Source organism: Hemiscyllium ocellatum, chromosome 1 (assembly GCF_020745735.1).
Source record: "Hemiscyllium ocellatum isolate sHemOce1 chromosome 1, sHemOce1.pat.X.cur, whole genome shotgun sequence".
NCBI lineage: Eukaryota > Metazoa > Chordata > Chondrichthyes > Orectolobiformes > Hemiscylliidae > Hemiscyllium > Hemiscyllium ocellatum.
Genome location: NC_083401.1, coordinates 78415602 through 78441268, shown reverse-complemented (window position 1 = coordinate 78441268; position 25667 = coordinate 78415602). Strand labels below are relative to the sequence as shown.

The 25667-nt window shown below is 41.1% G+C and overlaps 1 protein-coding gene across 1 annotated transcript in view; it reads right to left on the bottom strand.

Moving 5' to 3' along the window:
* Nucleotides 1–215: 215 nt before the first annotated feature.
* The window catches only part of LOC132818982 (vasculin-like), a 77344-nt gene continuing 51892 nt past the window's right edge, over nucleotides 216–25667 (bottom strand). The window contains exons 8-12 of the mRNA XM_060830182.1: nucleotides 22399–22518; nucleotides 18509–18673; nucleotides 9298–9485; nucleotides 8424–8526; nucleotides 216–1147 (exon numbers count right to left, since the gene is read on the bottom strand). Of these exons, the coding sequence (XP_060686165.1) occupies nucleotides 1001–1147; nucleotides 8424–8526; nucleotides 9298–9485; nucleotides 18509–18673; nucleotides 22399–22518 (723 nt within the window). The 3' untranslated portion in view covers nucleotides 216–1000. The remainder of the gene's footprint in view (nucleotides 1148–8423; nucleotides 8527–9297; nucleotides 9486–18508; nucleotides 18674–22398; nucleotides 22519–25667) is intronic.

Genomic DNA, 25667 nt, shown 5'->3' with positions numbered 1-25667 from the left:
TGGGTCAACTGAGGCTGTGTGCTCAAATCCTCGTTTGGGGATTAAATCATTACAGGCCATACCCATAATGCACAAAGTTATTAAGGTTTCAACTTCTCTTACAAGGTAATGATGGGAATTTAAAGTTTGCCCACTCCCAAAATATTTCTGGCACAAATTCAAACCAGTATCAGACTTGCTGTAAATCCAGTTTTTATTCCATTTAGCGAATAGATCCAGTAACTGTGATCATAACCTCTTCGTAAGATTTGTAAATAACTGCTTTATCAAAATAATCTGTCAATTTTAAATAGCTTGCTTTGGACAGTTCACCCTGAATATTAAGGCTGTGTGCAGTGCAGGTAAAGCTCTTGATCTGAGAATTTTTCTTCCTACAAACTGAAGAATGTGATGATTTTAAACAATTCTACAAATGGTTAAAATAAAAACAAGTTGAGAAAAAAAAAATGGATCAGTACAAGAGTACTCCTTAAATTTAGGCAATGATAATTCCATTGTATTTTTCACCATTTTTGATGAACATGCTACATCACCTGTTTTTCTGTAGACAGCGGACTTGCAGGGTCCTGTTTTGGTAATGAGTAAGATTCAACAAGCAGGATACTGCATTTTCAAATTGCTGTTTCTGAACGAATGGAACAACTTTTAGCCAAAAGCTCCATGGAACAATACACAATTTGAACTTCAATTCGGTTTATTAGATCTGTAAATTATCCCATGATCAATCATTTTTTCACATTGTAGTAATGTATCTTCTGATCAGCAGTGATGAAGCAAATCAATGCTAAATCCAACTGAAATCCTCATTACTACAAAAGGCCGTTACAAAGCATTAAGCAAAGTTCAAATTAGGCCAAGTCCAACAATCTGTGTTCTTGAATAAAGTAGTCCCCTCAAATTTCTTCTGGTGGGGTACTGTACTGCTTTTAATGCAGTTTATTTTTGGCAGTTTACCACAATGATAATTATTTTACCCAAATAACTTTGTCTTTCTTTAATCTCACACATCATCATCAGATGTATCACTGCTGCTCGTCTCTGTATCATCAACAGTGGGCTTGTAAGTGCTCTTCCACGTACTAAATTTGAAGTTACAAGTGAGACCATTTTTCAGAAGACCATTTTTTCGAAGGCCGTTCTTCTGCAGCTGAAATTAAAGAAAAGCTATGTCAGAACATTGTAAAATTTATTGTAACTTCTAAAATCTCCCACTATGTTGAATCAGAAAGAATCCAGCATTACAGCAATTATGACACAAAAGGCTGCAGCGTTGAACCAAACATGGACAAACTTCAGCAACCAGGTTTAAATGAACGCCCTGGTCATGCATTTGACCAAGTGAAACTGCAGCCAGTGTAGGACTCAAGACTCCACCAATAGAAATCAAATCTCAGAAAGAACAGGATTATCACTGGCAGAGGCCGACTGTCTCAACTCTGGGCATCTGAATGTAAAATCCTCAGATCAGTGTCCTAAATCCAAATATCTTCAAAATGCTTAATTGATGATTTTCTCTCCATCATAAAGTCAGAAGTGAAGCCGTTCACTGACAATTCCACAATGTTTAGTACTATTTGTGATTCTCCAGATATTGAAGCAATCCATACATATGTGCAGCAAGACCTGGACAATATTCAGAAGGCTGGGGTTGCAAAGTGGCAACTAACAATTGTGCCACACAAATGCTATGCAATGGTCATCTCCTAGAACAGGGGATAGAAACACCTCCCTTACCATTAATTGCCATTACCATTACTAATTCCTCATTATCAACATGCCATGCAGGATGCAGACCAGAGACTGAAAATTCTATAATAAGTAACTCACCTCCCCAAATTACCAAAGTTTGTTCACTATCTACAAGGCACAAATCACAAGAATACAACTTCTCTGCTTAGCTGGATTAGTGCACCTCCAAAACCTCAAGAAGCTCAACAACAAAGTGAATGGGGGCTGAAAACGCGCAGGTCAGGCAGCATCCAAGGAGCAGGAGAATCGACGTTTCAGGCATGAGCCCTTCTTCAGACATGAGCCCTTCTTCTGACTGACCTGCTGCGCTTTTCCAGCAACACATTTTCAGCTCTGATCTCCAGCATCGGCAGTCCTCACTTTCTCCAACAAAGTGAATGGGCCTACATAATCAGTTTCTGGATTAGCAGCGCTGGAAGGGCACAGCAGTTCAGGCAGCATCCAAGGAGCAGTGAAATTCAACATTTTGGACAAAAGCCCTTGATCAGGAATAAAGGCTTTTGCCCAAAACGTCGATTTCGCTGCTCCTTGGATGCTGTCTGAACTGCTGTGCTCTTCCAGCACCACTAGTCCAGAATCTGGTTTCCAGCATCTGCAGTCACTGTTTTTACATAATCAGTTCCCCATCTACCAAAAATATGCACTCTGCACTATGCATTGGCGATGAACCGGGTGAAAATAACTCACCTTCAGCATTTTCAAAACCCGAGAGCCTTATCGAGGAGGACACCGGTACATAAATGGGAAGTCCACCACCTGCAAGTTCCTCTTTAAGCCATACACCATTGCAGCTTGTAACCATATGGTTATTCTTTCACTGTCACTGGGTCAAAATTCTGCAGCTCCCTCATTAAGAGCCCTGCGGGTATGAATTCATCACATGGATGGCAACCCAAAGGTTTGTTAACTGATCTAGTCACCCACAAAGCTAAAGAAGTTGGTTCACTCCTCCCACATTCTCCAGAGTCATTACGGATGAGCAATAAATGCCTGCCTTTATTCTTGGCTCCCAAGAGTAAGTTTTGTGATACTATAGACCTCAGAACTTGAATAACTTCACAGATGGAAAGAATCAGCCATAATTCTTTCTGGAATAAACTGTTTCTTGAACTCAGACTTTTTTCATTGGAGAAAAGGAGGACAAGGGACCCAATTGAGGTATACAAAGATAATGAGAGGCATAGATAGAGTCGATAGCCAGAGGCTAATTCCCAGGGCAGAAATGACTAACATGAGGGGTTATACTTTTAAGCTGGCTGGAGGAAAATATAGAGGGGATGTCAGAGACGGGTTCTTTACACAGAGTTGAGAGAGTATGGAATGCGTTGCCAGCAGCAATTGTGGAGGCAGGGTCACTGGGGACATTTAAGAGACTCCTGGACATGCATATGGTCACAGAAATTTGAGAGTGCATACATGAGGATCAGTGGTTGGCACAACATTGTGGGCTGAAGGGCCTGTTCTGTGCTGTACTGTTCTATGAAAGGGATAAGGGGTAGCTGTTGTAAAAGGAATTAAAAGCAATATGCAAAAGTAACCATCTTTGGAAAGAAGCAACATAAACAATGTTTCCTGGGAGAAAGGCCATAACAATTGCCTGGTAACCTACTGCCTCATGGGCAAATAAGCCTGCTTACCGAAGTAATGTCTAGAATTAAAAGGGGTCAATTGCAGGAAAAGCTGTGTTTTGAACAGACAACTAACTGCGAATGGAACAAGGAAGGAGCAGCTACTTCTGTTAAGGCAACAAGCTACAGACTTGAGAATTCCAGAACTGTAAATCAATGTTGGGGATGAAAGAATCTATTGAGTCATCAATAATGTGACATGACAAAATTTGAAAGCGAAAATGGTATATGAATCCAGCTCCAGAACAATTCAGTAACAGAACAAAGAACTATACTGCATAAGGATATAACTCTGGACACATTCAGAGACAAGTTGGTTGGAATCCTGGTCAGATTCCATCATTAATCAGGCAATCACTAAGGTGGGCTGTGATACTTAACTTGCTTATTTCAGGAGTCTTCTGTTGGTTGCTACATGAAATAAAATTTAAAATCAGTACTGGAGTGTCTGAGATTTCTAATTAAGTAGCACAATAAAAAGGTAACTTGTGGTGATTTACCCACAACTGTTCTCAAAAAGTGCCAAGCTTTTGTAACCACAAAAGCTCAAACTAACTATCTATCTTCTTTTTAATTGGTCCTGCTCTGATCACAACATTTTTGCAGACAACGTACCATGGAACCTTGGAGAGTTGTTGCATTGCATCTTGAAAATGGTACATATTACTGTCATTTTGTGGGGTGGTGGCAGGAGTGAATGTTGAAGGTGATGAGCTGGATCTGAAAATGTGTTGCTGGAAAAGCACAACAGGTCAGGCAGCATCCAAGGAACAGGAAATTCGACGTTTCGGGCATAAGCCCTTCATCATATGCCCGAAACACCGAATGTCCTGTTCCTTGGATGCTGCCTGACCTGCTGTGCTTTTACAGCAACACATTTTCAGCTCTGATCTCCAGCCTCTGCAGACCTCACTTTCTCCTTGGTGATGAGCTGGATGCTAATCAACTCAGCTGCTTTGTCCTGGATGCAGCTGAGCTCGGAGTTTTATAAAAGATGCTTCATTCAGGCAAGTGGACAGTATTCCACTGCACTCCTGACTGATGCCTTGTAGATAATGGACAGGTTTTGGGAAGTCAGCAGACAAGTGGCATACTGCAGCATTTCTAGCCTCTGGTCAGCTCTTTTAACCCAGTATTTATAGGACTGATCCAGTTCAGTTTCTGATCAGTGGTAATTCACAAAATCTTGACAGGAGGAGATTCGACAATGCAATACTACTGAATGTCAAGGCAAGACGGGCAGATGCTCTCTTATTGGAGCGGAGTATGAAATTGTTCTTCACTGACTTGTTTCTGGCATTGAGAAGGTGGCTGATATGGAGAATGAATCTGTATTCGCAGATATAGTCCCTGCGTACTTGAAAAAAGCCCTTGATCCAACAATCCTTCGAACTAGCAACCTATTTCCAACCTCTCCTTCCCCTTCAAAGTCCTTTAATCTGTTATTGCTTCCTAAATCCCTGCCCCTTTGTTTTTAATTCCGTATTGGAATGTGGGCATCACTGGCACAGCAAATGAATACGAGTATCCCTGAACATTCCGATTGAAAGAAGTGGATCTCAAGCTTGCTGCACCATGCATCACAAGTAGACAGGCAGGGGGCTGGAAGGACATAGCAAGCCAGGCAGCACCAGGAGGTAGTGAAATTGACATTGCAGGTTTAACTCTTCTTCAGGACTGGGGGTGGGTGTAGGGGGAGCTGCAGATAAAGGGGGTGGGGTGTTGAAGTGGGGATAGGTAAAGACAGGTAGTGGGTATGACGTGATTGGTCAATGGGAGGAATGAATTCGGTTGATGGCAGGGAGGAGGGGGAGTGGAAGGGAGATTATTTGAAATTGGAGAACTTAATGTTGAGTCTTCGGGGCTGTAGACTGCCCAGGTGGAAGATGCGGTGTTGCTTGGTTCATTGTGACAATGGAGGGGGCCAAGGGTGGTCATGTCAGAAAGGCAATGGGAGGGAAAATTAAAATGGGTGGTGACTGGGAGGACTAGTGGCAGATCAGATGACTGCACAATTCCATCTGCCCTTGACAACATTTCACCTGTTTGCTCATCAGGAATTTCTCTACATCCATGTTAAAATATTCAAATATTCTGTTTCCATTGCATTTGGAGAAAAGTGTTCCAAATCCCTCAAACCTCTGATTAAAAAAACTTCTAGTCATCTCCATCTTAAAGTATGACCCCAAGTTCTAATACCTCTCAAAAGAGAAAACATCTTCTCCAAATTGCCTCACGATCATATGCATTTCAATCAAGTCACTTCTTATTCTTCCAAGCTCCAGCAGAAACAAGTGTAGCCTGTCCAACCTTTGCTCAGCAAACTGTTCATTCAGGTTTTAGTCTGGTAATGTTTCTCAATTGAGATGGACTTCATCTGACAGCCTTAAACATAGTGGCTAATGATCCATTGATTTTAATTCTCCAAAATTCCCTGTTAGTTCCATTAGATTGGAAAACATAGCCGTAACTCCTTCATTCATAAAAGGGTGGCAAAACCAGGCAACTAAGGTCAGTGTTTGAACAGTTGTCAGAGGGAAATCAGAAACACAAGTGTTAGGGTACAGAAGGAAGCTATCTGGCTCATCATGTCTGCACCAGTTCTTCAAATAAGCATCATTACCTACCACCAATTTCCTGATTCATCCTCACAATCCTGCACATTACTTCTATCCAAATAACCACTCAACTTCCTCTTAAAGCCATCAATAAAGTTTAGCACTATACTTGGATAACTTCAACATAACTGAAAATATGTTGCTGGTTAAAGCACAACAGGTTCGGCAGCATCCAAGGAACAGGAAATTCGACGTTTCGGGCCAGAGCCCTTCATGAAGAAGGGCTCTGGCCCGAAACGTCGAATTTCCTGTTCCTTGGAAGCTGCCTAACCTGCTGTGCTTTAACCAGCAAACATTTTCAGCTCTGATCTCCAGCATCTGCAGACCTCACTTTTTACTCGATAACTTCAACATAATCAGATGGAGTCAACATGAGTTTGAGACAGGAAAATCATGTTTAACCAACTTATTGGAGTTCTTTGAGAAATTAAGATGCGTTGTGAATAAAAAGGAAACCAGTGGATGGACTGCACTTCAGAAGACATTTGAGGTGCCGTATCAAAAAGGTTATTGCAGAAAATCGGATTGAAGACTAGCTGGTAACAGGAAGCACAGAGTAGTGATGTTAATTTTTTTTTAAAAAGTTGGCAAGATGGAACAAATGCCGCAGAGGAATGGATACTGAGAATTCAACTGTTCATAAATTATATAAGCGATACAGATGAAGGAATGTAAGACCTGGTTACCAAATTTAAAGATCAATACAGGAAACTAAGTTGCGAATAGGCTATAAAAATATGGATAAGATAAAGGGGCATTAGTGTTGAAAGTAGGAAAATGTGAAACTGTCCATTATCTAAAATGGTAAGATTTGCAAACTCAGGTGAAAAAAGAATCCGGGTAACTTAGTGCATGAATTGCAAAAGGCTTACATGCAGGTACATCAAGTAACTAGGAAAGCTAATAGAATGTTTTAATTTTTCTTCGTTGCCTCACTTGAATGGTTTCCTGTACCACATTTCCACAAATCAGTTCACTGAGCCACCACGAAGACCCCAAATGTTGCCAATAAACCAACTTGCACAGTTAATTAAGCAACCAACTCTGAAGTTCATATTTTTCTTTCCACTGGATTTATATGATGGTTCTTTTAATGTAAACTGCAGTGAGGTATCTTACACTGGCTTCCTCCATCACAACAGTCCATACATGTGTTTGTGCAGTTCAAAGAGTTGATACTGCTACTTTTAGTAGAATTTAATTTTAATTGAGCTGAATCAATATTCCAGCATTGTGGAACATCCTCATGAATATTCACACTTGCTTACTTGTTATACTGACTGATTAAAGAGCTGTTAACAAAGTGCACTCTGTAGGTATATAACAATTCCACTTGTCCCGTGTCCCACAAATGGGTGTTTGCCTGATTGACAGGATTTAATGATTCGAGTCAGTCAGTCAGTCAGGAGTCTGCGCAGGGTCCTCAACTCTTAATTTATAATCAATGATAGAAAGATAGGTAGGCAACTATCCAACTGATAGGGCATCAAAGACCCCATATTTCAAATAGGGGGTGGCCTCTTTCAGGCTATTTTCTATATATAAAAAAAAGGACTGGTAGGATAAGGTTGTTTTCACTGGAGCTCATGAGAACAAGTGATTCAAGAAGGGTCTTGAGAAGATGAATATGGACATGATGTTTCCTCTGGTGGGTTAATTCAGAGCAAGGGATCACTGTTTAGGAATCTAATGTCTTAAGTCTCAAAGGGTTGTGCAATTTTGGAATTGTGCCTCAGATGGCAGTGGAGACTGGGCCATTGTATCTTATCCAATGTGAAGATAGATTCTTGTTACGCGTGGAATCTAAGTGCAGAGTAAATGGAAATGTGGAATTCCTAAATATGAACAGACCAGCTGTGGTCTTACTGAACATAGAAGGGGCCAAAAAACCTATTTAGGCTTCTCATATGTTTGTATGTTCAGAACAGTGAAAAGAATTTTTGCATTATACAGTACCATCTTGGGAGGACAAATGAGACAGCAAAATTCACAGGCTCATTAAAATATGTTGTCACACAGTAATGTATATGATGTTACTGTTTAATCAAACATTTTATACCAGCTGAAAGAACATAGTTAGTTTTACATGACAGAAGGAAATCACTGGAACAGAGGGGTGACCCAACAACCTCAATATCAAGCCTGGTTCCAGAATTTAAAGCCAGTGTATTGTCTGCCATGTGCCAATAATGTCTACAGTGAGGTTTGACCACTGCATGCTCAGATAGCTTTTGACTTGCTAGAAATCCTCTCAAAATTGATGGACTAGAAGCTGAAGTTAGCAGAATTTTGTCAATTTGGAATATTGGTTGCTATCTAATGCAATTAACATTCAAGATGATACATACCTATAAATGGAACAGCAATTTAGAAAAGAAAAAGCTGGGGAATTGAAAAGGTTGAAAAAAAATGTAATTTTGCCTGTTACCTGTTCACTGATGGCCTGGAATTCCCTCATCTCATCCTCTGTTAATGGAGCACAAGTTTCATCATTTTCACTTTCTTCCTGCCAGCCCATCTCTTTAAGCAGCCTACATGCAAAATGAAAAGAATAATATTACATCAGAAGTCATTGTGGCATGCTGAAGGAAATCCAGGTTGATATTATACATTTAGAGCATAAAAGTCTTTGCTAACATCTAAAGACTCAAGCAATTTTAAGTGGAAATCTTTGCATATCACGTTTTGAGTTCAAGGTTAATTATTCACCATTTAGCTGCCATCAGTTGTTTTCAATGTGATCCAGATCATGGCACATTACAAATGTTAAATCCATACGTTTGAACAAAGTGCAAGCAACCTAATTATCCAATGCAACACTTGTCATAAATGTTGACCAACACTTTACTCTGCTGTAATAACAGATGCAAACCTTGTACACAGCATGGTAATGATATAATTGAGGAAAAAACAAGGGGGTGGGTAAAGAATCCCAGGACAGTTTGATTATGACAGTTCAGAAGGTGCGCCTATGACAAAATGAAAAGAAACATCTTTACAGATAAAAGAAAGCATCTGCGCAAGAGAAAAAAGGATAGCATCTATATGAGGGGGTTAAAAAAAAACAAGTGCACAAACATGCCTAAATACTATGACCAGGATGAAGATTTGAGAAGGTAGTTTCACTTGCCTGTGGAAATCACCAATACTACAGCTGGACAGTATATTTAAAGCAGCAGTCTTGCTATTGTAGGATGGCATGTTTCCTCACAACTCTCACCTTTGCAATTTCATCGTGTCTAATCAATAAGACAAACTGAAATTTCAAATTTTTAGATGTTGATATAATTTTATTTACATACCTATGCTCAGCTTCCAGCGAACTTGATAAAATATTACATTGGGGGAATGCTGAGGGGTGAATGGTTGTCTGGGATAGAGTTCGAGCATTTCCATTCTCCCTACGATCACCATTTTTATCAAAATTTCGATTTTCATCTCTTTCGTGATGAGTATTCTTGTTCTGTTGCATGCTAAACATCTCATAATCCTGCAGATGATACACCATGATAAATAAAAACAATTCTTGCAGACCAGTTGTCAGCTAATATTTATTACTTAAAAGTGAAAGAACACTTCTGGATCGGTGAAAACTTTTAAAGTTCCACAATTACAGTGTAACAACTTTTAAAAAGGTAAACAGGTAGGTTAATTTTTTTTTAAAACAAATGCTCAACACAAAAGATGCCCAATGCCATTTGTAGCACAAGTGCTTTCAATACAAGTCTTTGTGATTAATGATTCTTATTTAGAAAAAAAAAAATTGTACTGGAATGGAAAATATATTCCCTTGGAAAGTGACAGTGAGGCAAGGAATAGGGAGAGAGTGCAGTTGAACACGTGGTTGCAAGGATGGTGTAGGAGGGAGGGCTTCAGGTATTTGGACAATTGGACTGCATTCTGGGAAAGATGGGACTGGTACAAACAGGACAGGTTGCACCTGAACCAGAAGGGCACCAATATCCTGGGAGGTAGGTTTGCTAGCACTCTTCCGGGGGGGGGGAGGGGGGGTGAACTTATTTGGCAGGGGGATGGGATCCAGGCTTGCAGTCCAGCAAGTAGGTTAGCTGTTTTTCAGGATGTCCAAGAATGTAGGGAGGCTGTGGAGAAGGTAGCACTGACAGGGAATACTTGTGGACACAGATGGGCTCAAGCGTGTATACTTCAACGCAAGGAGTACCAGAAATAAGGTGGTGAACTTAAAGTGTGGATCGGCACTTGGGACTATGATGTTGTGGCCATCATGGAAACGTGGATAAAAGGGGTTGTTGGAGGTTCCTGGTTACAGATGTTTCAGTAAGACTTTGGGGGGGGGGGTGGGGGGGGGGGGGTGAGAGAGAGTGAGAGAGAGTGAGAGAGAGTGAGAGAGAGTGAGAGAGAGTGAGAGAGAGTGAGAGAGAGTGAGAGAGAGTGAGAGAGAGTGAGAGAGAGTGAGAGAGAGTGAGAGAGAGTGAGAGTCATTGCTAATTAGAAATGGTATAACGGCTACAGAAAGGCAATTCGAGGTATTCCACCTTTGGAGGTAGTATGGGTTGAAGTCAGAAATAGGGAAGGAGCAGTCATCTTGTTGGGTGTTTACTATAGGCCCCCCCCATAAGCAGCAGCAGAGATGTGGAGAAACAGATTGGGAAACAGATTTTGGAAAGGTGCAGAAGCCACAGGGTAGTAGTCATGGGCGATTTCAACTTCCCAAATATTGATTGGAAGCTCTTTAGATCAAGTAGTGTGGTGTTTGTGCAGTGTGTCCAGGAAGTTTTCTAACTCAGTATGTAGATTGTCCGACCAGAGGGAGGCCATATTGGATTTGGTACTTGGTAACAAACCGGGACAAGTGATGGGCTTGTTAGTGGGTGAGCATTTTGGTGATGATGACCACAATTGTGACTTTCACCTTGGTTATGGAGAGAGATGGGTGTGTGCAACAGGGTAGGTTTTACAATTTGGGGGAAGGGTAAATACGATGCTGCAAGACAGGATCTGAGGAGCAGGGAAGGAGGTCGTTGAAATGTGGCACTTTTTCAAGGAAAAGATACGTGTCCTTGATATGTATGTACCTGTCAGGTAGGAAAGAGATGGTCGTGTGAGGGAACCTTGATTGACGAGGGAGGTTGAATATCTTGTAAGGAGGAAGGAGGCGGCTTACATAAGGTTGAGGAAACAAGGTTCAGAAGAGCGTTGGAGGGATACAGGATAGCCAGGAGGGAGCTGAAGAAAGGATTTGGAGAGCTAAGAGAGGTCATGAAAAATCTTTGGCGGATAGGATCAAGGATAACCCCAAGACCTTTTATTTGTATGTGAGAAACATGAGAATGACGACAACGAGGGTAGGTCCGATCAAGGACAGTAGTGGGAGGCTGTGTATTGAGTCGGAAGAGATAGGAGAAGTCTTGAATGAGCACTTTTCTTCAGTATTTACAAATGAGAGGGACTGTATTGTTGAAGAAGAGTGTATGAAACTGACTGGTAAGCTAGAGGAGATACCTGTTAGGAAGGAAGATGTGTTGGGCATTTTGGAAAACTTGAGGACAGACAAGTCCCCCGGGCCTGACGGGATATATCCTAGGATTATGTGGGAAGCAAGAGAGGAAATTGCAGAACCACTGGCAATGATCTTTTCGTCTTCACCGTCAATGAAGGTAGTGCCAGGGGACTGGAGAGTGGTGAATGTTGTGCCCCTGTTCAGAAAAGGGAATAGGGATAACCCCGGGAATTACAGGCCAGTTAGTCTTACTTCAGTGGTAGGCAAAGTAATGGAAAGGGTACTGAGGGATAGGATTTATGAGTATCTGGAAAGACACTGCTTGATTAGGGATAGCCAGCACGTTTTGTAAGGGGTAGGTCTTGCCTTACAAGTCTTAGTGAATTCTTTGAGGAGGTGACCAAGCATGTGGATGAGGGTAGAACAGTGGACGTAGTGTACATGGAGTTTAGTAAGGCATCTGAAAAGGTTCCCCATGGTAGGCTTAGGCAGAAAGTCAGGAGGCATGGGATAGTGGGAAGTTTGGCCAGATGGATAGAGAACTGGCTAACCGGTCGACGTCAGAGAGTGGTGGTAGATGGTAAGTATTCAGCCTGGAGCCCAGTTACAAGTGGAGTTCCACAGGGATCAGTTTTGGGTCCTTTGCTGTTTGTAATTTTTATTAATGAATTGGAAGAGGGAGTTGAAGGGTGGATCAGTAAATTTGCAGACGATACAAAGATTGGTGGAGGTGTGGATAGTGAGGAGGGCTGTTGTCGGCTGCAAAGGGACTTAGATAAGATGCAGAGCTGGGCTGAGGTGGCCTTTACATGGGGCAGTCCAAGACAGGGTACTATGTTCTTCAGGTGGAAGATTGACCACGAGAGATTGAAGACAAATCCAGGAAAAAAAAGAGTTCTCTAATTCTTCCATTCCAGTTGAAGATGCTGCCTTTACAACTTTAAAGAGATCACTATCTTGGTGACAAAGGTTTCTCCATTGCTTTCAGTAAACCATGCCCAATTGTGATGGACAAAGAAGAGAAAAGCCTACGTAACAAATAAATACCTTATCTATTGCTTCAGAACTAGAGGGTATAGGCTTAGGGTGAGAGAGGGGAAAGATATAAAAGAGACCTAAGGGACAACATTTTCACACAGAGGGTGGTACGTGTATGGAATGAGCTGCCAGAGGATGTGGAGGAGACTGGTACCATTTGGCCCATCAAGTCTTCTCCATTGTTCGATCATGACTGGATGTGTTTCTCAACCCAATTCTCCTGGTTTCTCTTGATGATCCCCTTACTCATCAAGGCTCTCTCTGTTTTAGGCACACTTAATGACTTGACCTCCACAGCCGTCTGCGCCAACGAAATTCAAACTGAAATTCTTTGTCATCTCAGTTCTAAAGTGTTGCCCTTTCACCCTGGGGCTGTGCCCTCAGGTTGTAGTCTCTCCGACAACTGGAAACATCTTTTCTACATCCACTCTATCCAGCCCTCTCAGTATTCTGTAAGATTCAAACAGATTCCCCCTCACCACCCTTCCAAACTCCATTAAATACAGAGTCATAGTCACATGACAAGCCTTATTCCCAGGATCATTCCTGGAGCTAAATATAAATGGTCAACTGCCTATGTTAGACAACTGCCGTCATAAACCCTCAAATCCCAACAGTAAACATCAATAATACAATAGCAACTTCCAATTAAAACAACTTATCTCTCCAATGCTATAAGGCTTAAATTTGTTTTTTCCCCATATCCCCCCAACCTCAACAAAGGAATTATGCCCAAAATTTGAGTTGTTTACATATTGCCAAGGAAATTCCCAGCTACAGATCTTTTCTCCAAGGTTGATTAACATGAATTAAAGCTATCACAAGGGTAATTCTATTCTGGCTCATATTTCAAAACTAAATAAATTACAAAAATTTTAATTGAAACATTAACTAAAATAAGCCATATCTTGTGCGTAATGGTGACCATGTAATACAGGCCCAAGTTCATAATTAGTTTACTTCCCTAAAAGTTAAGTCTCACTGTGTTTGACAAACATTTCTTCAAAAACCTAAATTCAACAAGTTTTTAACAAGGGTACCAAAAGAAAACTTCATTGCGTCAGTATAGGGTCTGTCTATACCTGGTTTCAGTTCGCAACATAAGAGGCAGCAACAGCCAGGCAGAGGGAGGCAAAAGAAAGAAATACAACCAAACAGCTGGTTAGATATCGACTGTGATGTAATAAAACATCCCAAGGCATTTCAAAGAGTTATTACAAAACAGAATAAGACAATGAGTTAGACAAGGAGATATTAGGACAAATGACCAGAAGCTTGGTCAAAGAGGTGAAGTTTTAAGGGACCTGAAAAAAGGAAAAAGAGAGGTAGACAGACAGAGGTGTAAGGAGAGAATTCAAGAGCTTGGGGCCAAAGCAACTGATGGCATACAATCAGCAACAGTGAAGCGATCAAAAACGACACTGGAATTAAAAGACAATAGAAATCTCACAGCATTGTAGGAAACTACAGAGATAAGGCAGGGTGATAGCATGAAGGTATGCAAAAACCAGGATGAGAATTTAAAAATCAAAGCATTGTAGTCATTGATTGAACAGAGGTTGTCGATGAATAAAACTTGTGGTGTTGTGTTAAGGCTGTCTTTGAAGTGCAATCACTGTTGTATGTATATTGGCTTCTACATTTCTACAAAGTCCCACAAATAGTAATGACTAAATTATCGAAAGTTCAGAATGGAATGGTAAAATCCAACACGTCAATGGTCCAGTTAGGAATGAATGACTTACGTATCTTGCATAGAGAAAGGAGTCAAACGTTTCACAAATAGTGTGTTATTGGAAAAGCACAGCAGGTCAGGCAACATCTGAGGAGCAGAAAAGTCGATGTTTTGGGCCGGAGCCTTTCATCAGGAATGAGGCCTCATCTCTGATGAAAGACTCCCGCCCAAAACAACGATTCACCTGCCCCTCGAATGCTGCCTGACCTGCTGTGCTTTTCCAGCAACACACACTCAACTCTGATCTCCAGCACCTGCAGACCTCTGTCTCCCTGTTTCACAAATACCCAACTGCCTTTTTCTGATGTACTCATTACATGAATGCACAATGTCATGGTAGTTTTATAGAAATTTGAAAAGTCCCACATGCAGTCACAGATTTGCATAAGGCCTTCGACAAGATGCCACACAGGAGGCTACTGAGTAAAATAAGATCCCATGGTGTCAGAGGCAAGGTACTAGCATGGATAGAAGCTTGGCTAGCTGGCAAAAAGCAGAGAATGGGAACAAAAGGGTCCTTCTCAGGATGGAAGCAAGTAGTATTCCACAAGGGTCAGTGTTGGCAGCACAACTTTTCACTTTATACTGAAATGATAAATGAAGCAACTGAGGGCATTCTGACTAAGTTTGCAGATGATAAAGATAGGTAGCGGGACAGGTAGCATTGAGGAGGCAGGGAGGCTGCAGTAGGACGTGGACAGGTTAGGAGACTGGGCAAAGAAGTGGCAGATGGAATACAATGTAGAAAAGTGAGGTCATGCACAATGGTAGGAGTGGAGGCATGGACTATTTTCTAAATGGAAAAAACATTCAGAAATCTTAAGTGCAAAAAGATAAACTTGCTGGTTGAGTTGCTAGCTAGGCAGGCAAATACAATGTTGGCATTCACCTCGAGAGGACTAGAACATGAAAGCAGGGATGTACTTCTGAGGCCTTTATAAGGCTCTGGTCAGGCCATATTTGAAGTATTGAGAGCAATTTTAGGCACCATACTCATGAAGGATATACTGGCCCTGGTGTGGGCCCAGAGGAGATTATGAGAATGATCCCTGGAATGAAGGGTCATTTGAGGACTATGGGTTGACACTCACTCAATGGAGTTTAAAAGTATGGGGTGAGATCTGAGATTAGATTAAATTTCCTATAGCGTGGAAACAGGCCCTTTGGCCCAACTAGTCCACACCGACCCTCCGAAGAGTAACCCACACAGACCCATTTCCCTCTGACTAAAGCACCTAACGCTATGGGCAATTTGGCACGGCCAATTCACCTGACCTGCACATCTTTGTGACGGTGGGAGGAAACCAGACCACCCGGAGGAATCCCACGCAGACACGGGAAGAATGTGCAAACTCCACACAGACAGTCGCCCGAGGCTGGAATCGAACCTGGGATCCTGGTGCTGTGAGGCAGCAGTGCTAACCACCGTGTCACCATGCCACCTCGAATTTAAACATACAGAATACTCAATGGCTTGGACAGGTTGGATGTTGGAAAGATGTTTCCATTGATATGAGAGACTTTGAGCCAGATGCACAGCCTTCAAGTAAAGGAAAGGCCCTTTCAAATGGAGATAAAGAGAAACTTTTGTAGCCAGAGAGGGGGTGAATCGATGGAATGCATTGCCACAGAAGGCTATGGAGGTCAGGTCGTCGAGAATATTTAAGACAAAGATAGATAAGGGATTCTTGATTGTCAAAGGAATCAAAAGATTACAGGGAGAAAGTAGGAGAATGGGGTTGAGAAACTTATCAGCCATGATTGAATGGAGGAGCAGAGCCGATGGGTCAAATGGCCTTATTTCTGCTCCTATGTCTTTTGTCTATTTCAGAATATTCTAACGGTACAAATTCAGTATGACAACAGGAAGGATAAATAACTGAATTCTTTTCCATAAAGCAATAGTGAACATATCGTTAAACTAAAGCAACAAGGAACAAAGGCAGCAGATTCAGAAATATCTATAACAATGCTAGAAAAACTCAGCAGTTCTGGCAGCACCTGGGGGAGGTAGAGAGAGTGAGTGTTAAAATTAAGTTCAAATATTTGCTCCTCAGAATGTGAAAAGTCAGACAGGACTCAAACTATTAACTCTGTTTCTCCCTCCTGACCTGCTCCAGTAATTTCCAATTTCACTTCAGATCCCCAGTCTTCTGTTTTCATTCAGCAAGAGTTAGGTCCCTTACATCCTGACAATTGGTGACAACAGCACACACCCACAATCTTCACAAGTTATCCATAATATATGGGTAAACAAGGCAGCAAATTTTCAGAGAAGAGTGAAGCAGCACCAATAGCTCAACAGCTGAAACACTGACAAGGAATACTTAATACAAAGAACTGACACATTTTCCCCTCATTATCAGGGGAACAAAGTTCATAATAGTTATTGTTTTCTAGCAACTTGCTCCTGAAAGTAAGTTTCTAATATAGTTAGGTACATGAGCCGTGCAGCAAACAAGGTAAAGATGTCTGATGGTTTAGCACCTCAAAGAGGAACATTTCAGGTAAGGATGAAACACTGGGGGTTGGGTTTGAAGCAGTTGCATAAGGAAGAGAAGGGAAAACTCAAGCTGCTGCATGATAAATAATTTGGGCCCACTGGCAAATGTAAAGAACAATTTGCAAGTTTCCAGAAAGAAAAATCCATTAAAGAATGCCAAATGGCACAGTGGTTAGCACTGCTGTCTCAGTACCAGGGACCTGGGTTCAATTCCAGCCTTGGGTGACTGTCTGCATGGCTTTCCTTTGGGTGCTCCAACATTCCCACCATCCACAGAGTTTTACACCTCAATCAAAATCTTATTTAAAAAAAAATCTAGATAGATACTCACTTCATGGTGAAATCCAAATCCATGTTCTTATGATCCTTAGCATAGGACTGAATTACTAGATCAGTACATTGGATACAGTACAAAAATATCAATGTGTTGATCAGGAACTTGCTCAGCCCATCCAGCTTCAAAAACAATTATTAACCCATCGTCTGCCTTTTGTTTTGGTCACCACATTTGGAAGCCCATTTCAAGAATTAAATTACTTAATAAAACAAAGCTGAAATGGTACTTCTGCAAATTTTACCCAAGTACCTTTGTGTTCAGCTTTAATCTTTCTATTCCACTTGGTACTTCTCACACTGTCTCACCTCCCAATGGGGCCTTTTGCAAGTTATTTTCAATCTACAGCCTCTGGTTATTCCGCTGTCCACCAGAAGGAAACTTATTAATTAAAAAAAGGAAAACTGTATTGAAACTTCATTCTACAAGGTCTCCCATTAGCCTTCACTGTCCCAGGAAGAAAAGTCCAAACTTTTTAAAGCGCTCCTGATAACTAAAGTCACTTATCACCAACAACAATCCTCAGTAGGTTTTTCTAAAACCTTTATAGCATTCCTGAAATGCCCCCAAAAATTAACAAAATGTGAGCTTATTAACTAGACCAGTGATTTGTAAAGTTCAGGTATCGTCTCCTAACATTTATATGTCATGTCTCCAGTTGTAAATCAAAGTAACCCAAATGTTTTATGCATCACATTTCCAAAAAAAACCATACCATATTTTGCATCAACCGTTAAAGAACAATGCTCACTGCTAGCCTCAGGAGAAACAGTTGATAAAGATTTACAAGGCTATAGAGCACCCTTTTTCTTCTATTCTGATTTAACTATGAATCTGAATCCATCTAGAGGGATCAAGGACATCCAGCAAAAAAAAAAGTAGGCACCATGCAGGCTGATCAGGCAATCAAAATAAAGAGCTCTCACAGACAAAGTGATGAGCAAAGGGCACAGATTGTAATTAACGTTGTAATCATTTACAGAAAGCAAAGTGAATTAAGGTGAAATATCAGACCTTTAAGTGTAAACTTGAAAACTCATTCCTGAAAAATGATATTCCAACGGAATAATGCTCCACACTTGTAAAATGAATTTCCCATGGTTGTTAAACAGCAATCTTGATCAAATATGGCATTTGAAAAATCAGTTGCACATCAGTGAATTAGGCCAGTCACTTTTCTATGTTTATTATTGAATACAACATAAAAACAGGAAGTTTACACAATCAACACAAAAATCAGTGAAATAACATCGGTGAAGGCTGCTAAGTCCATCTTGTTAAGAAGCAGGACACAGATTTTAGAGTGTATGCATTTAACTGAGCTGGTATGAATGCCAGGAGGAGAACTTTCATACAGCACAGAATGAAAAAGGAGCAATATCAAATTGTGCAAACTAGAATATTTTTATATAATATATAGTTACCTTTTCTTTATCCATATTGTCTCCATCAAGATATCCTTCACCAGGTTTGTCCTGTTTCAAAGTCTTCAGAAAATCACTTTTCTTGTCAGAGCGCATACGTGTCAGTTTCAACATACGAGGTTGACTTGCTATGTCAATTGGTGAAGAAGAATTGGAACGACTATTCTATTTAAATAAATTGAATCAGTAAATTAATTCAAAGATAATAAACAGCACATTCAACATGTGACATAGGCTAATGAAATAAATCTAGGTAAATCTTATCTATTAAGTGTTTAAATGCACGCAGGCAACAACATTCTGATTTCCACAAAAGAGTCCCACAAGTTTTACTTTTATAGAATTTCAAGCAGCAGCAATATGCAGGTAGGGTTTACATGTCATCAGCACACAGTACAATGGGTGAGTGGGGGAGGGGATGAAGGTGATAGGTCAGGGAGGAGGGTGGAGGGCATAGGTGGAAAAGAAGATAGGCAGGTAGGACAAGTCATGGGGACAGTGCTGAGCTGAAAGTTTGGAACTAGGGTAAAGGTGAGAGAAGGGGAAATGAGGAAGCTGTTGAAGTCCACATTGATGCCCTGGGGTTGAAGTGTTCCGAGGCGGAAGATGAGGCGTTCTCCCTCGAGGCATCTGGTGGTGAGGGAGCGGCGGTGAACGAGGCCCAGCACCTCCATGTCCTCAGCAGAGTGGGAGGGGGATTTTAAATGTTGGGCCACAGGGCGGTGTGGTTGATTGGTGCAGATGTCCCCGAGATGTTCCCTGAAGTGCTCTGCTGGGAGGCGTCCAGAGGAAACCGCATCGGGAGCGATGGATACAAGAAATGATATTAGTGGATGTGCAGGTAAAACTTTGGATGTGGAAGGCTCCTTTAGGGCCTTGGATGGAGGGGAGGGAGGTGGTGTGGGTGCAGGTTCTGCAATTCCTGCGGTGGCAGGGGAAGGTGCCAGGATGGGAGGGTGGGTTGTGGGAGGGTATGGTTTGGGGTGGGGGGGGGTGGAGGGAGGTGTTGGACCTGACCAGGTAGTCACGGAGGGAACAGTCTTTGCGAAAGGCAGAGGGGGATGGGGAGGGAAATATATCCCTGGTGGTGGGATCTTTTTGGAGGTGGCGGAAATGTTGGCGGATAATTTGGTTTATGCGAAGGTTGGTAGGGAGGAAGGTGAGCACCAGGGGCGTTCCATCCTTGTTACAGTTGGAGGGGTGGGGTCTGAGGGCAGAGGTGTGGGATGTGGACGAGATGCATCGGAGCATCATGTGGGGCATAGACAAGGTGAATAGTAAAAAGGCCTTTTCCCGAGGGTGGAGAGTTATAAACTCAAGGGCATATTTTTAAGGTGAAAGGAAAAGATTTAAAAAGGACTTAAAAGGACCATTATTTTCCCCCCACAGTGAGTGGTTCGTATGTGGAATGAACTATTCAAGGAAATGATAGTTAAACTTTGTAAGTGTACCTGGATCGAACATTCAGATAAATACACATATGAAAGATTGAGGGACATGGTTCAAACACAGGCAAACAGGCAGAGTTTAGTTTAGGAACTTAGTCTGCATGGACCAGAGGGTTAACTTCCACGCTGTGGGAGTCTGAGGTTGGTGACCTGTAAGGTACCACAGGGATCAGTGGTGAGAACAACTGGCTATAATGAGTTAATGACTTAGAAGAAGGAAGCAAATGTTTTGTAGCCAAATTTGCAGATGACACAAAAATATGTGGAAAGACAATTTGCATGAGGGACATCAACAGTTCACAGAAATATTGTTGGGTTGAGTTCAGTGGGCAAAACGTCGGCAACTGGAGTATGATGTGGAAAAATGAAATTGTTCAATTTAGAAGGCAGAATAAAATGAACTATTATTATTTCAATGGAGAAAAATGGCAGAAATCTGCAACACTAAGAGATGAGGGTACTCTTGCATGTAACAGAAAACCAGCACAGAGCTGCAGCAGGTAATCAGGAAGGCTGTGAAATATTAGCTCCTCATTTCAAGTAAGTTGCACTACAAAGGGTATGGAAATCTTACTGCAACTGTACAAGATGCTGGTGAGACCACATCTGGAGTACTATCCCTACTATGATAAGAGAAAAGGGATCATCTCATTTGAGGCAGTTCAAAGAAGGTTCACTTGGATAATCCCTGGTATGGGAGAGATTGTCTTTGAACGAAAGTTAAGCAGATTGGAACTCTACTCAATCAGGAGGTGATTGTACTGAAAAACATATTGGACTCTCAAGGGGCTTGACAGGGGGCTCCCCCCCCATGGGGAAACACAAGGGCCAGAGGGCATAGAATCAGAATAAAGGGACACTAATTTAAGACTGAGATGAGGAAGAATTTCATTCCTCAGGTAGTTGAGTGTCTTTGGATCCGCTTGCCACTGAGAGTGGTGGGGACCACAGTCCTTGGGTATATTGACGGCTGAGCTAAGTAAATTCATGATCAGTAGGGGAAATCAAGGGTTACGGGGACAGGGCAAAAAAGTGGATTTGAGGAGCATCGATCAGCCATGATTCTACTGAACAGGGCAACAGGCTGGAGGGTCTGAAAGGCCTCAATCTGTTCCTGTTTCTGTTCTTATGGTTTAGCATCACTTTCAAGAATCCAGTTCAGATGTAAATTTTAAAACTTTTGTCCAAAAGTAACTAATGTAGATGTCTATTCCATAACAAATGATACAGATCACATTACATTTCTGATGGAACTACCAGAAAAAAGTCAGAAGGCAATAACATTTCAATTCCTAAATAACAGAGGAATCCAAAAATTAATCAAGTATGGGTATTTATAGAAAAGCCATAACATGCCACATTTATCACTTGAGTCCTTGTTCTGAGCATACGGGGTCAGAGCAATGAATTAGGTTTGCTGTAGTCCCAAAACCCAAATTGTTTTCGGTGTACAGGTTGATGTTTGATAGTGACAACATTAAATTCTGAAAAAAACTAAAATAATTTAAATTGCTTCAGTTTGGAAAACAGGCTCTTATGTGCAGTGGTAGTGGCCCCATCTCTGAGGCAGGAGGCCTGGGTTCAAGCCCCATCTATTCCACAAGCATATCATAATTTGTCTGAACTGGTTGATTAGAAAATATTTATCTCTGTGCAGAGCCTGAAAAAAAAAATTTTTTAAAAAAATCACCCATCCTTAGTGGTTCATAACCTCAGTCATAAAATATTACTTTTCATTAAACATAGGAACCTCAATATGCTACAAAAACTGTACACAGGTACAGTTTGCATTTTATGAAATTTTTCCTTCTAATACTTTCTATACAGCGTATTAAATGCAGCTAAGTTTTCCAAGTGTGCAGATGTTTCCAATTAAGTGCTCATTCAAATTTTCTTGAAAGAAGAAATAGGAACTGGAATGAAAGAGTTTCTCTTGCTCATCCTGTAGAACATCACTACAAATCAACTAATTTGACTTCAATGTAACTCCAGTCTGAAAAGAGATCAGAACTGCAAATATTGTGTTATATTAAAACAAGTGATATTTGCCTCTCCTAAACAGAAAACTGCTTTTATGAAGGCTTTAAATAAGGTTCTATGACTGTCACTTCCAATGCAGAATCTCCAACAGCCAGGAGCAAAACCAAAAAAGTGTATTACATATGTTACATTCATCAAGAGTAGCCTCCAGGAACTCGCTGTTAAAAAAAAACCTTCACCAAATGCTAATTTAAGTAAATTTATGACTGAGTCACTGGCCACAGCATCCACAAATCCACCATAAAAGCACCTCATGGTCAGTTTCTGAAAATTAGTGGCTTCCTTTCCACAGCTTAAGTCTCTGCACAGGACTGAGGTCATCAAGTGGAGCTTCATGATGAAACATTTTAAAAACTAGCACAAAAGGCAATTCAATAGTTAGGTGAATATATAAAATTATACCTCCTTTAAAGAGTTTGGTGATGAACTGAAGGTTTGAGGTACAGGTTTTAGGAGAGCATTGAAGCTGACAAATGGAGTCCCATGTTTGTTTTCCTTTGCTGAGGCTTTCCACTGTGCAGGCTAAACAAAAGGAATCAATAGTAAGTGGCCTGCAATTTAGAATTAGAACTATTAGATAAAATAAAGATGGAGGAGATGAGAGGCAAGACAAATAGAGCTGTAACTACATCAGTCGAGATGGAGAGAACGGGAGAATAAAGAGGGACAAAGTGTTAAGCATTAAAATATTATAATAAAAGGAGAAGGGGGAGGGGAGAGAAAGGAAGGCGCAGGGAGTCATATACGAAGCTTTTTGTTCAAATGTTCAAACTAAAAATAGCTCTAAAATAACGGATAGTTATGAACTAAATCAAGGGACTCAGAACATCCAATAGCAAAACTCAGGTAGTTTTGGGTTATTATTCAAATCAACAAATTGTATTTCAGTTGTCATATTGCAAAGGTTGAATCAAACTATACAAACAAAATTTTCTCAAAACCAAAATTTTCAATTATGCAATTAGGAATCATTTGGGAGGTGCCAAATGTTGGACTGGGGTGGACAAAGTCAGAAGTCACACAACACTAGGTTATAGTCGGAACAGGTTTATTTGAAATCACAACCTTTCGGAGTGCTGCTCCTTTGTCAGGTAAAGTGAAAATGAAGAACTTCACCTGAAGGAGCAGCACTCTGAAAGCTTGTGATTTCAAATAAACCTATTCCGGCTATAACCTAGCAGTGTACGACTTCTGGCAATTAGGAGGGTCTTAGTTTACTTATCCTCTTAAATGACGACTTTTATGCAGAAATATAGCAGGAATAAGATGGGTTATCTTTCCCAAAAGGATGCATTTTTGTAGGTAATAAAAAATGGTCTATTTGCAAATTGTATCTTATATTTTAATTAATTCCCCTGTGCAGAACAAATTACAAACACAAACATAACCCAGTAACAAACAAACAGTCATTAATTGTTGCATATATGTTCAAGTGCAAGTTATCAACATCTCCAAGTTACCTCCCAAATTACACCCCATTCAAGTTTTCAAATATATAAATTGTTATAGGACATAATGAAGGAATACGCCAGCAACAGAACTCAAAGTACCTTCACCACATAAAAAGCAGTTATTCAGGAATGAGCGACACCAGACTAACCATCATGAACCAATGACAATGTAAACCCAACCCTACTCCTTACTGACATTGGGGGCTCATGCCAAAACTGGAAGAGCTGCCCCAAAGATTGGTCAAGCAACAGTCTGCTGGTTATATGTACAGAATAATATCTTGCAAAGCCCACTGTTACCATTTTTGGATACGTTTTCATCAGTGACACAACACACTGACCAAAAAGGTGGCTGAGGTGCTGGACAAAGTCAGAAAGAATGTGCACTCAGATCACAGCATGGACTCTGGACCCGAAGAAGTCTCACTGCTGGTTGACGCTTTGGCCTTGCCATTTACACTGATGTGTTGGGTTCTCCCATAATTGCAAGTGGGATATTCGTGCAGCCACCGCCTCAATTTAAGTTGTGCAATTTTCCACCAGCATTTATTACTAGATCCGGCAGAACTCATGAGCTTTGATTTGACTTGTTGGTTATGGGACTACTTATCTCTATTACAACAACCTTTCCACTATGTGGCATCTAAGAATACGTTGCAGTCTCAAAACTAACATTTCATGCTGCCCCCAGCATGTCTTCATGCCCTGTTCATTGAACTAAGGTTGGTCTTCAGCCTGATGGTAATAATACAGTGGGGAATATACCAGGCCATGAGCTTACAGATTGTGGTTGAACATGATTTTTCTGCTGCTAGTGGCCCACAGGCACATGAATGTCCAGTTTTGAGTTGCTAGATCTGTTCAAAATTCATTAAACTTTGTACATCCCTATAAGAAGCATGCAATGCTCACTCTCGCCAATATGGTCATGTGCAGATGCAACTGCAAGAGATAGATTGACGAGAATAAAGTCAAGTAAGATTGTCTTTTTCAAACAAGAACAGAAACTGCTGGAAAAGCTCAGCAAGCCTGGCAGCATCGGTGGAGAAAATTCAGAATTAATGTCTTGGGTCCAGTGAGCCTTCCTCAGAATTTGACAAGAGGTCAGGTCTAGTGACATATAAAGCTCAGGGAGGAGCGAATGTCCTGAAGAAGCAACAGTCCTGAAAGTTGCAAACTCACCAACTGTGCTAAAGCAAAACATGTGTGGCTCCTCAACAGCCTGAGTGTTCAGGAACCAGTGGGTTCTCAATCTCCAACAAACACTTAAGGTATCTCATGATCTAAGATGAACACAGTGGTCATTGCTGCCTCGACATCATTACCACCTGAAGCGAACGAATTTCTTGCAAGACACTCCAGGTGCAAGAGGCCAGCTACTGTGCATTACATATTGCTTGTAATGGAGGAGAGTCAGAGGAACCAGACCCAGTGCTGAAACATCAGAGCAGCCACACAAAAGGAAATTGGTCTACACTGTCAAACTCAAAAAGGGGAGGGGAGGGATGTAATAATTGTAAAGAGGTCAGCCAGGTGGACCTCAGAATAATGAGTTCCCTGAGTGGACCTTATTAACAGCCCAATCAGGGAGCCCTGCTAACAGATCAGAACCAAGGTGTCAGACACCCTGTTCACTCAGAGCTGGCTCTAACAAAGAGTAACTTGGTGACTGGATACCAGCCTCTGGTGTTATTCACACCTCACTGGGGTACGGCTCCAGAAATCAATTTCTGCTATTCCCAGAAGTGTCAGAAAAGTACAAGGTTTCAAAAAGTACACAAAATTCCCTATTTATCTGTGTTTCAGACCCAGGCTGGCAGAAAACACAGACCAGGTTTCTATATTTAACAAGAATGACTATTTATGACAAATAAATGGATTCTGATTATAAACCATTGGCATATAACATGACTACTTGAAACTATAATCCTCTCTTAAGCCCTCTGCTAATGCACAGACAAGAAGCAACAAACATGTTTATAGGCAGAGTTAAAGACCAGACAGGCAGTTCGGTGGTTCTTATCTACAGAGGTCACTGAGATAATTCTATGGCTGATCAAGCAGCTGTTTCTCAATATTCCTTCTCCAGATAAGTTTACCTGCTTGCAGGAGGCATAGGATGATTGGAACAATATATTAAAAAGGTATTTAGCTCATCAATTAATAGTCACAGGTTACAGCAACTGCAAATGGGAAAATCAATGGTCTATCTTTAGGTGT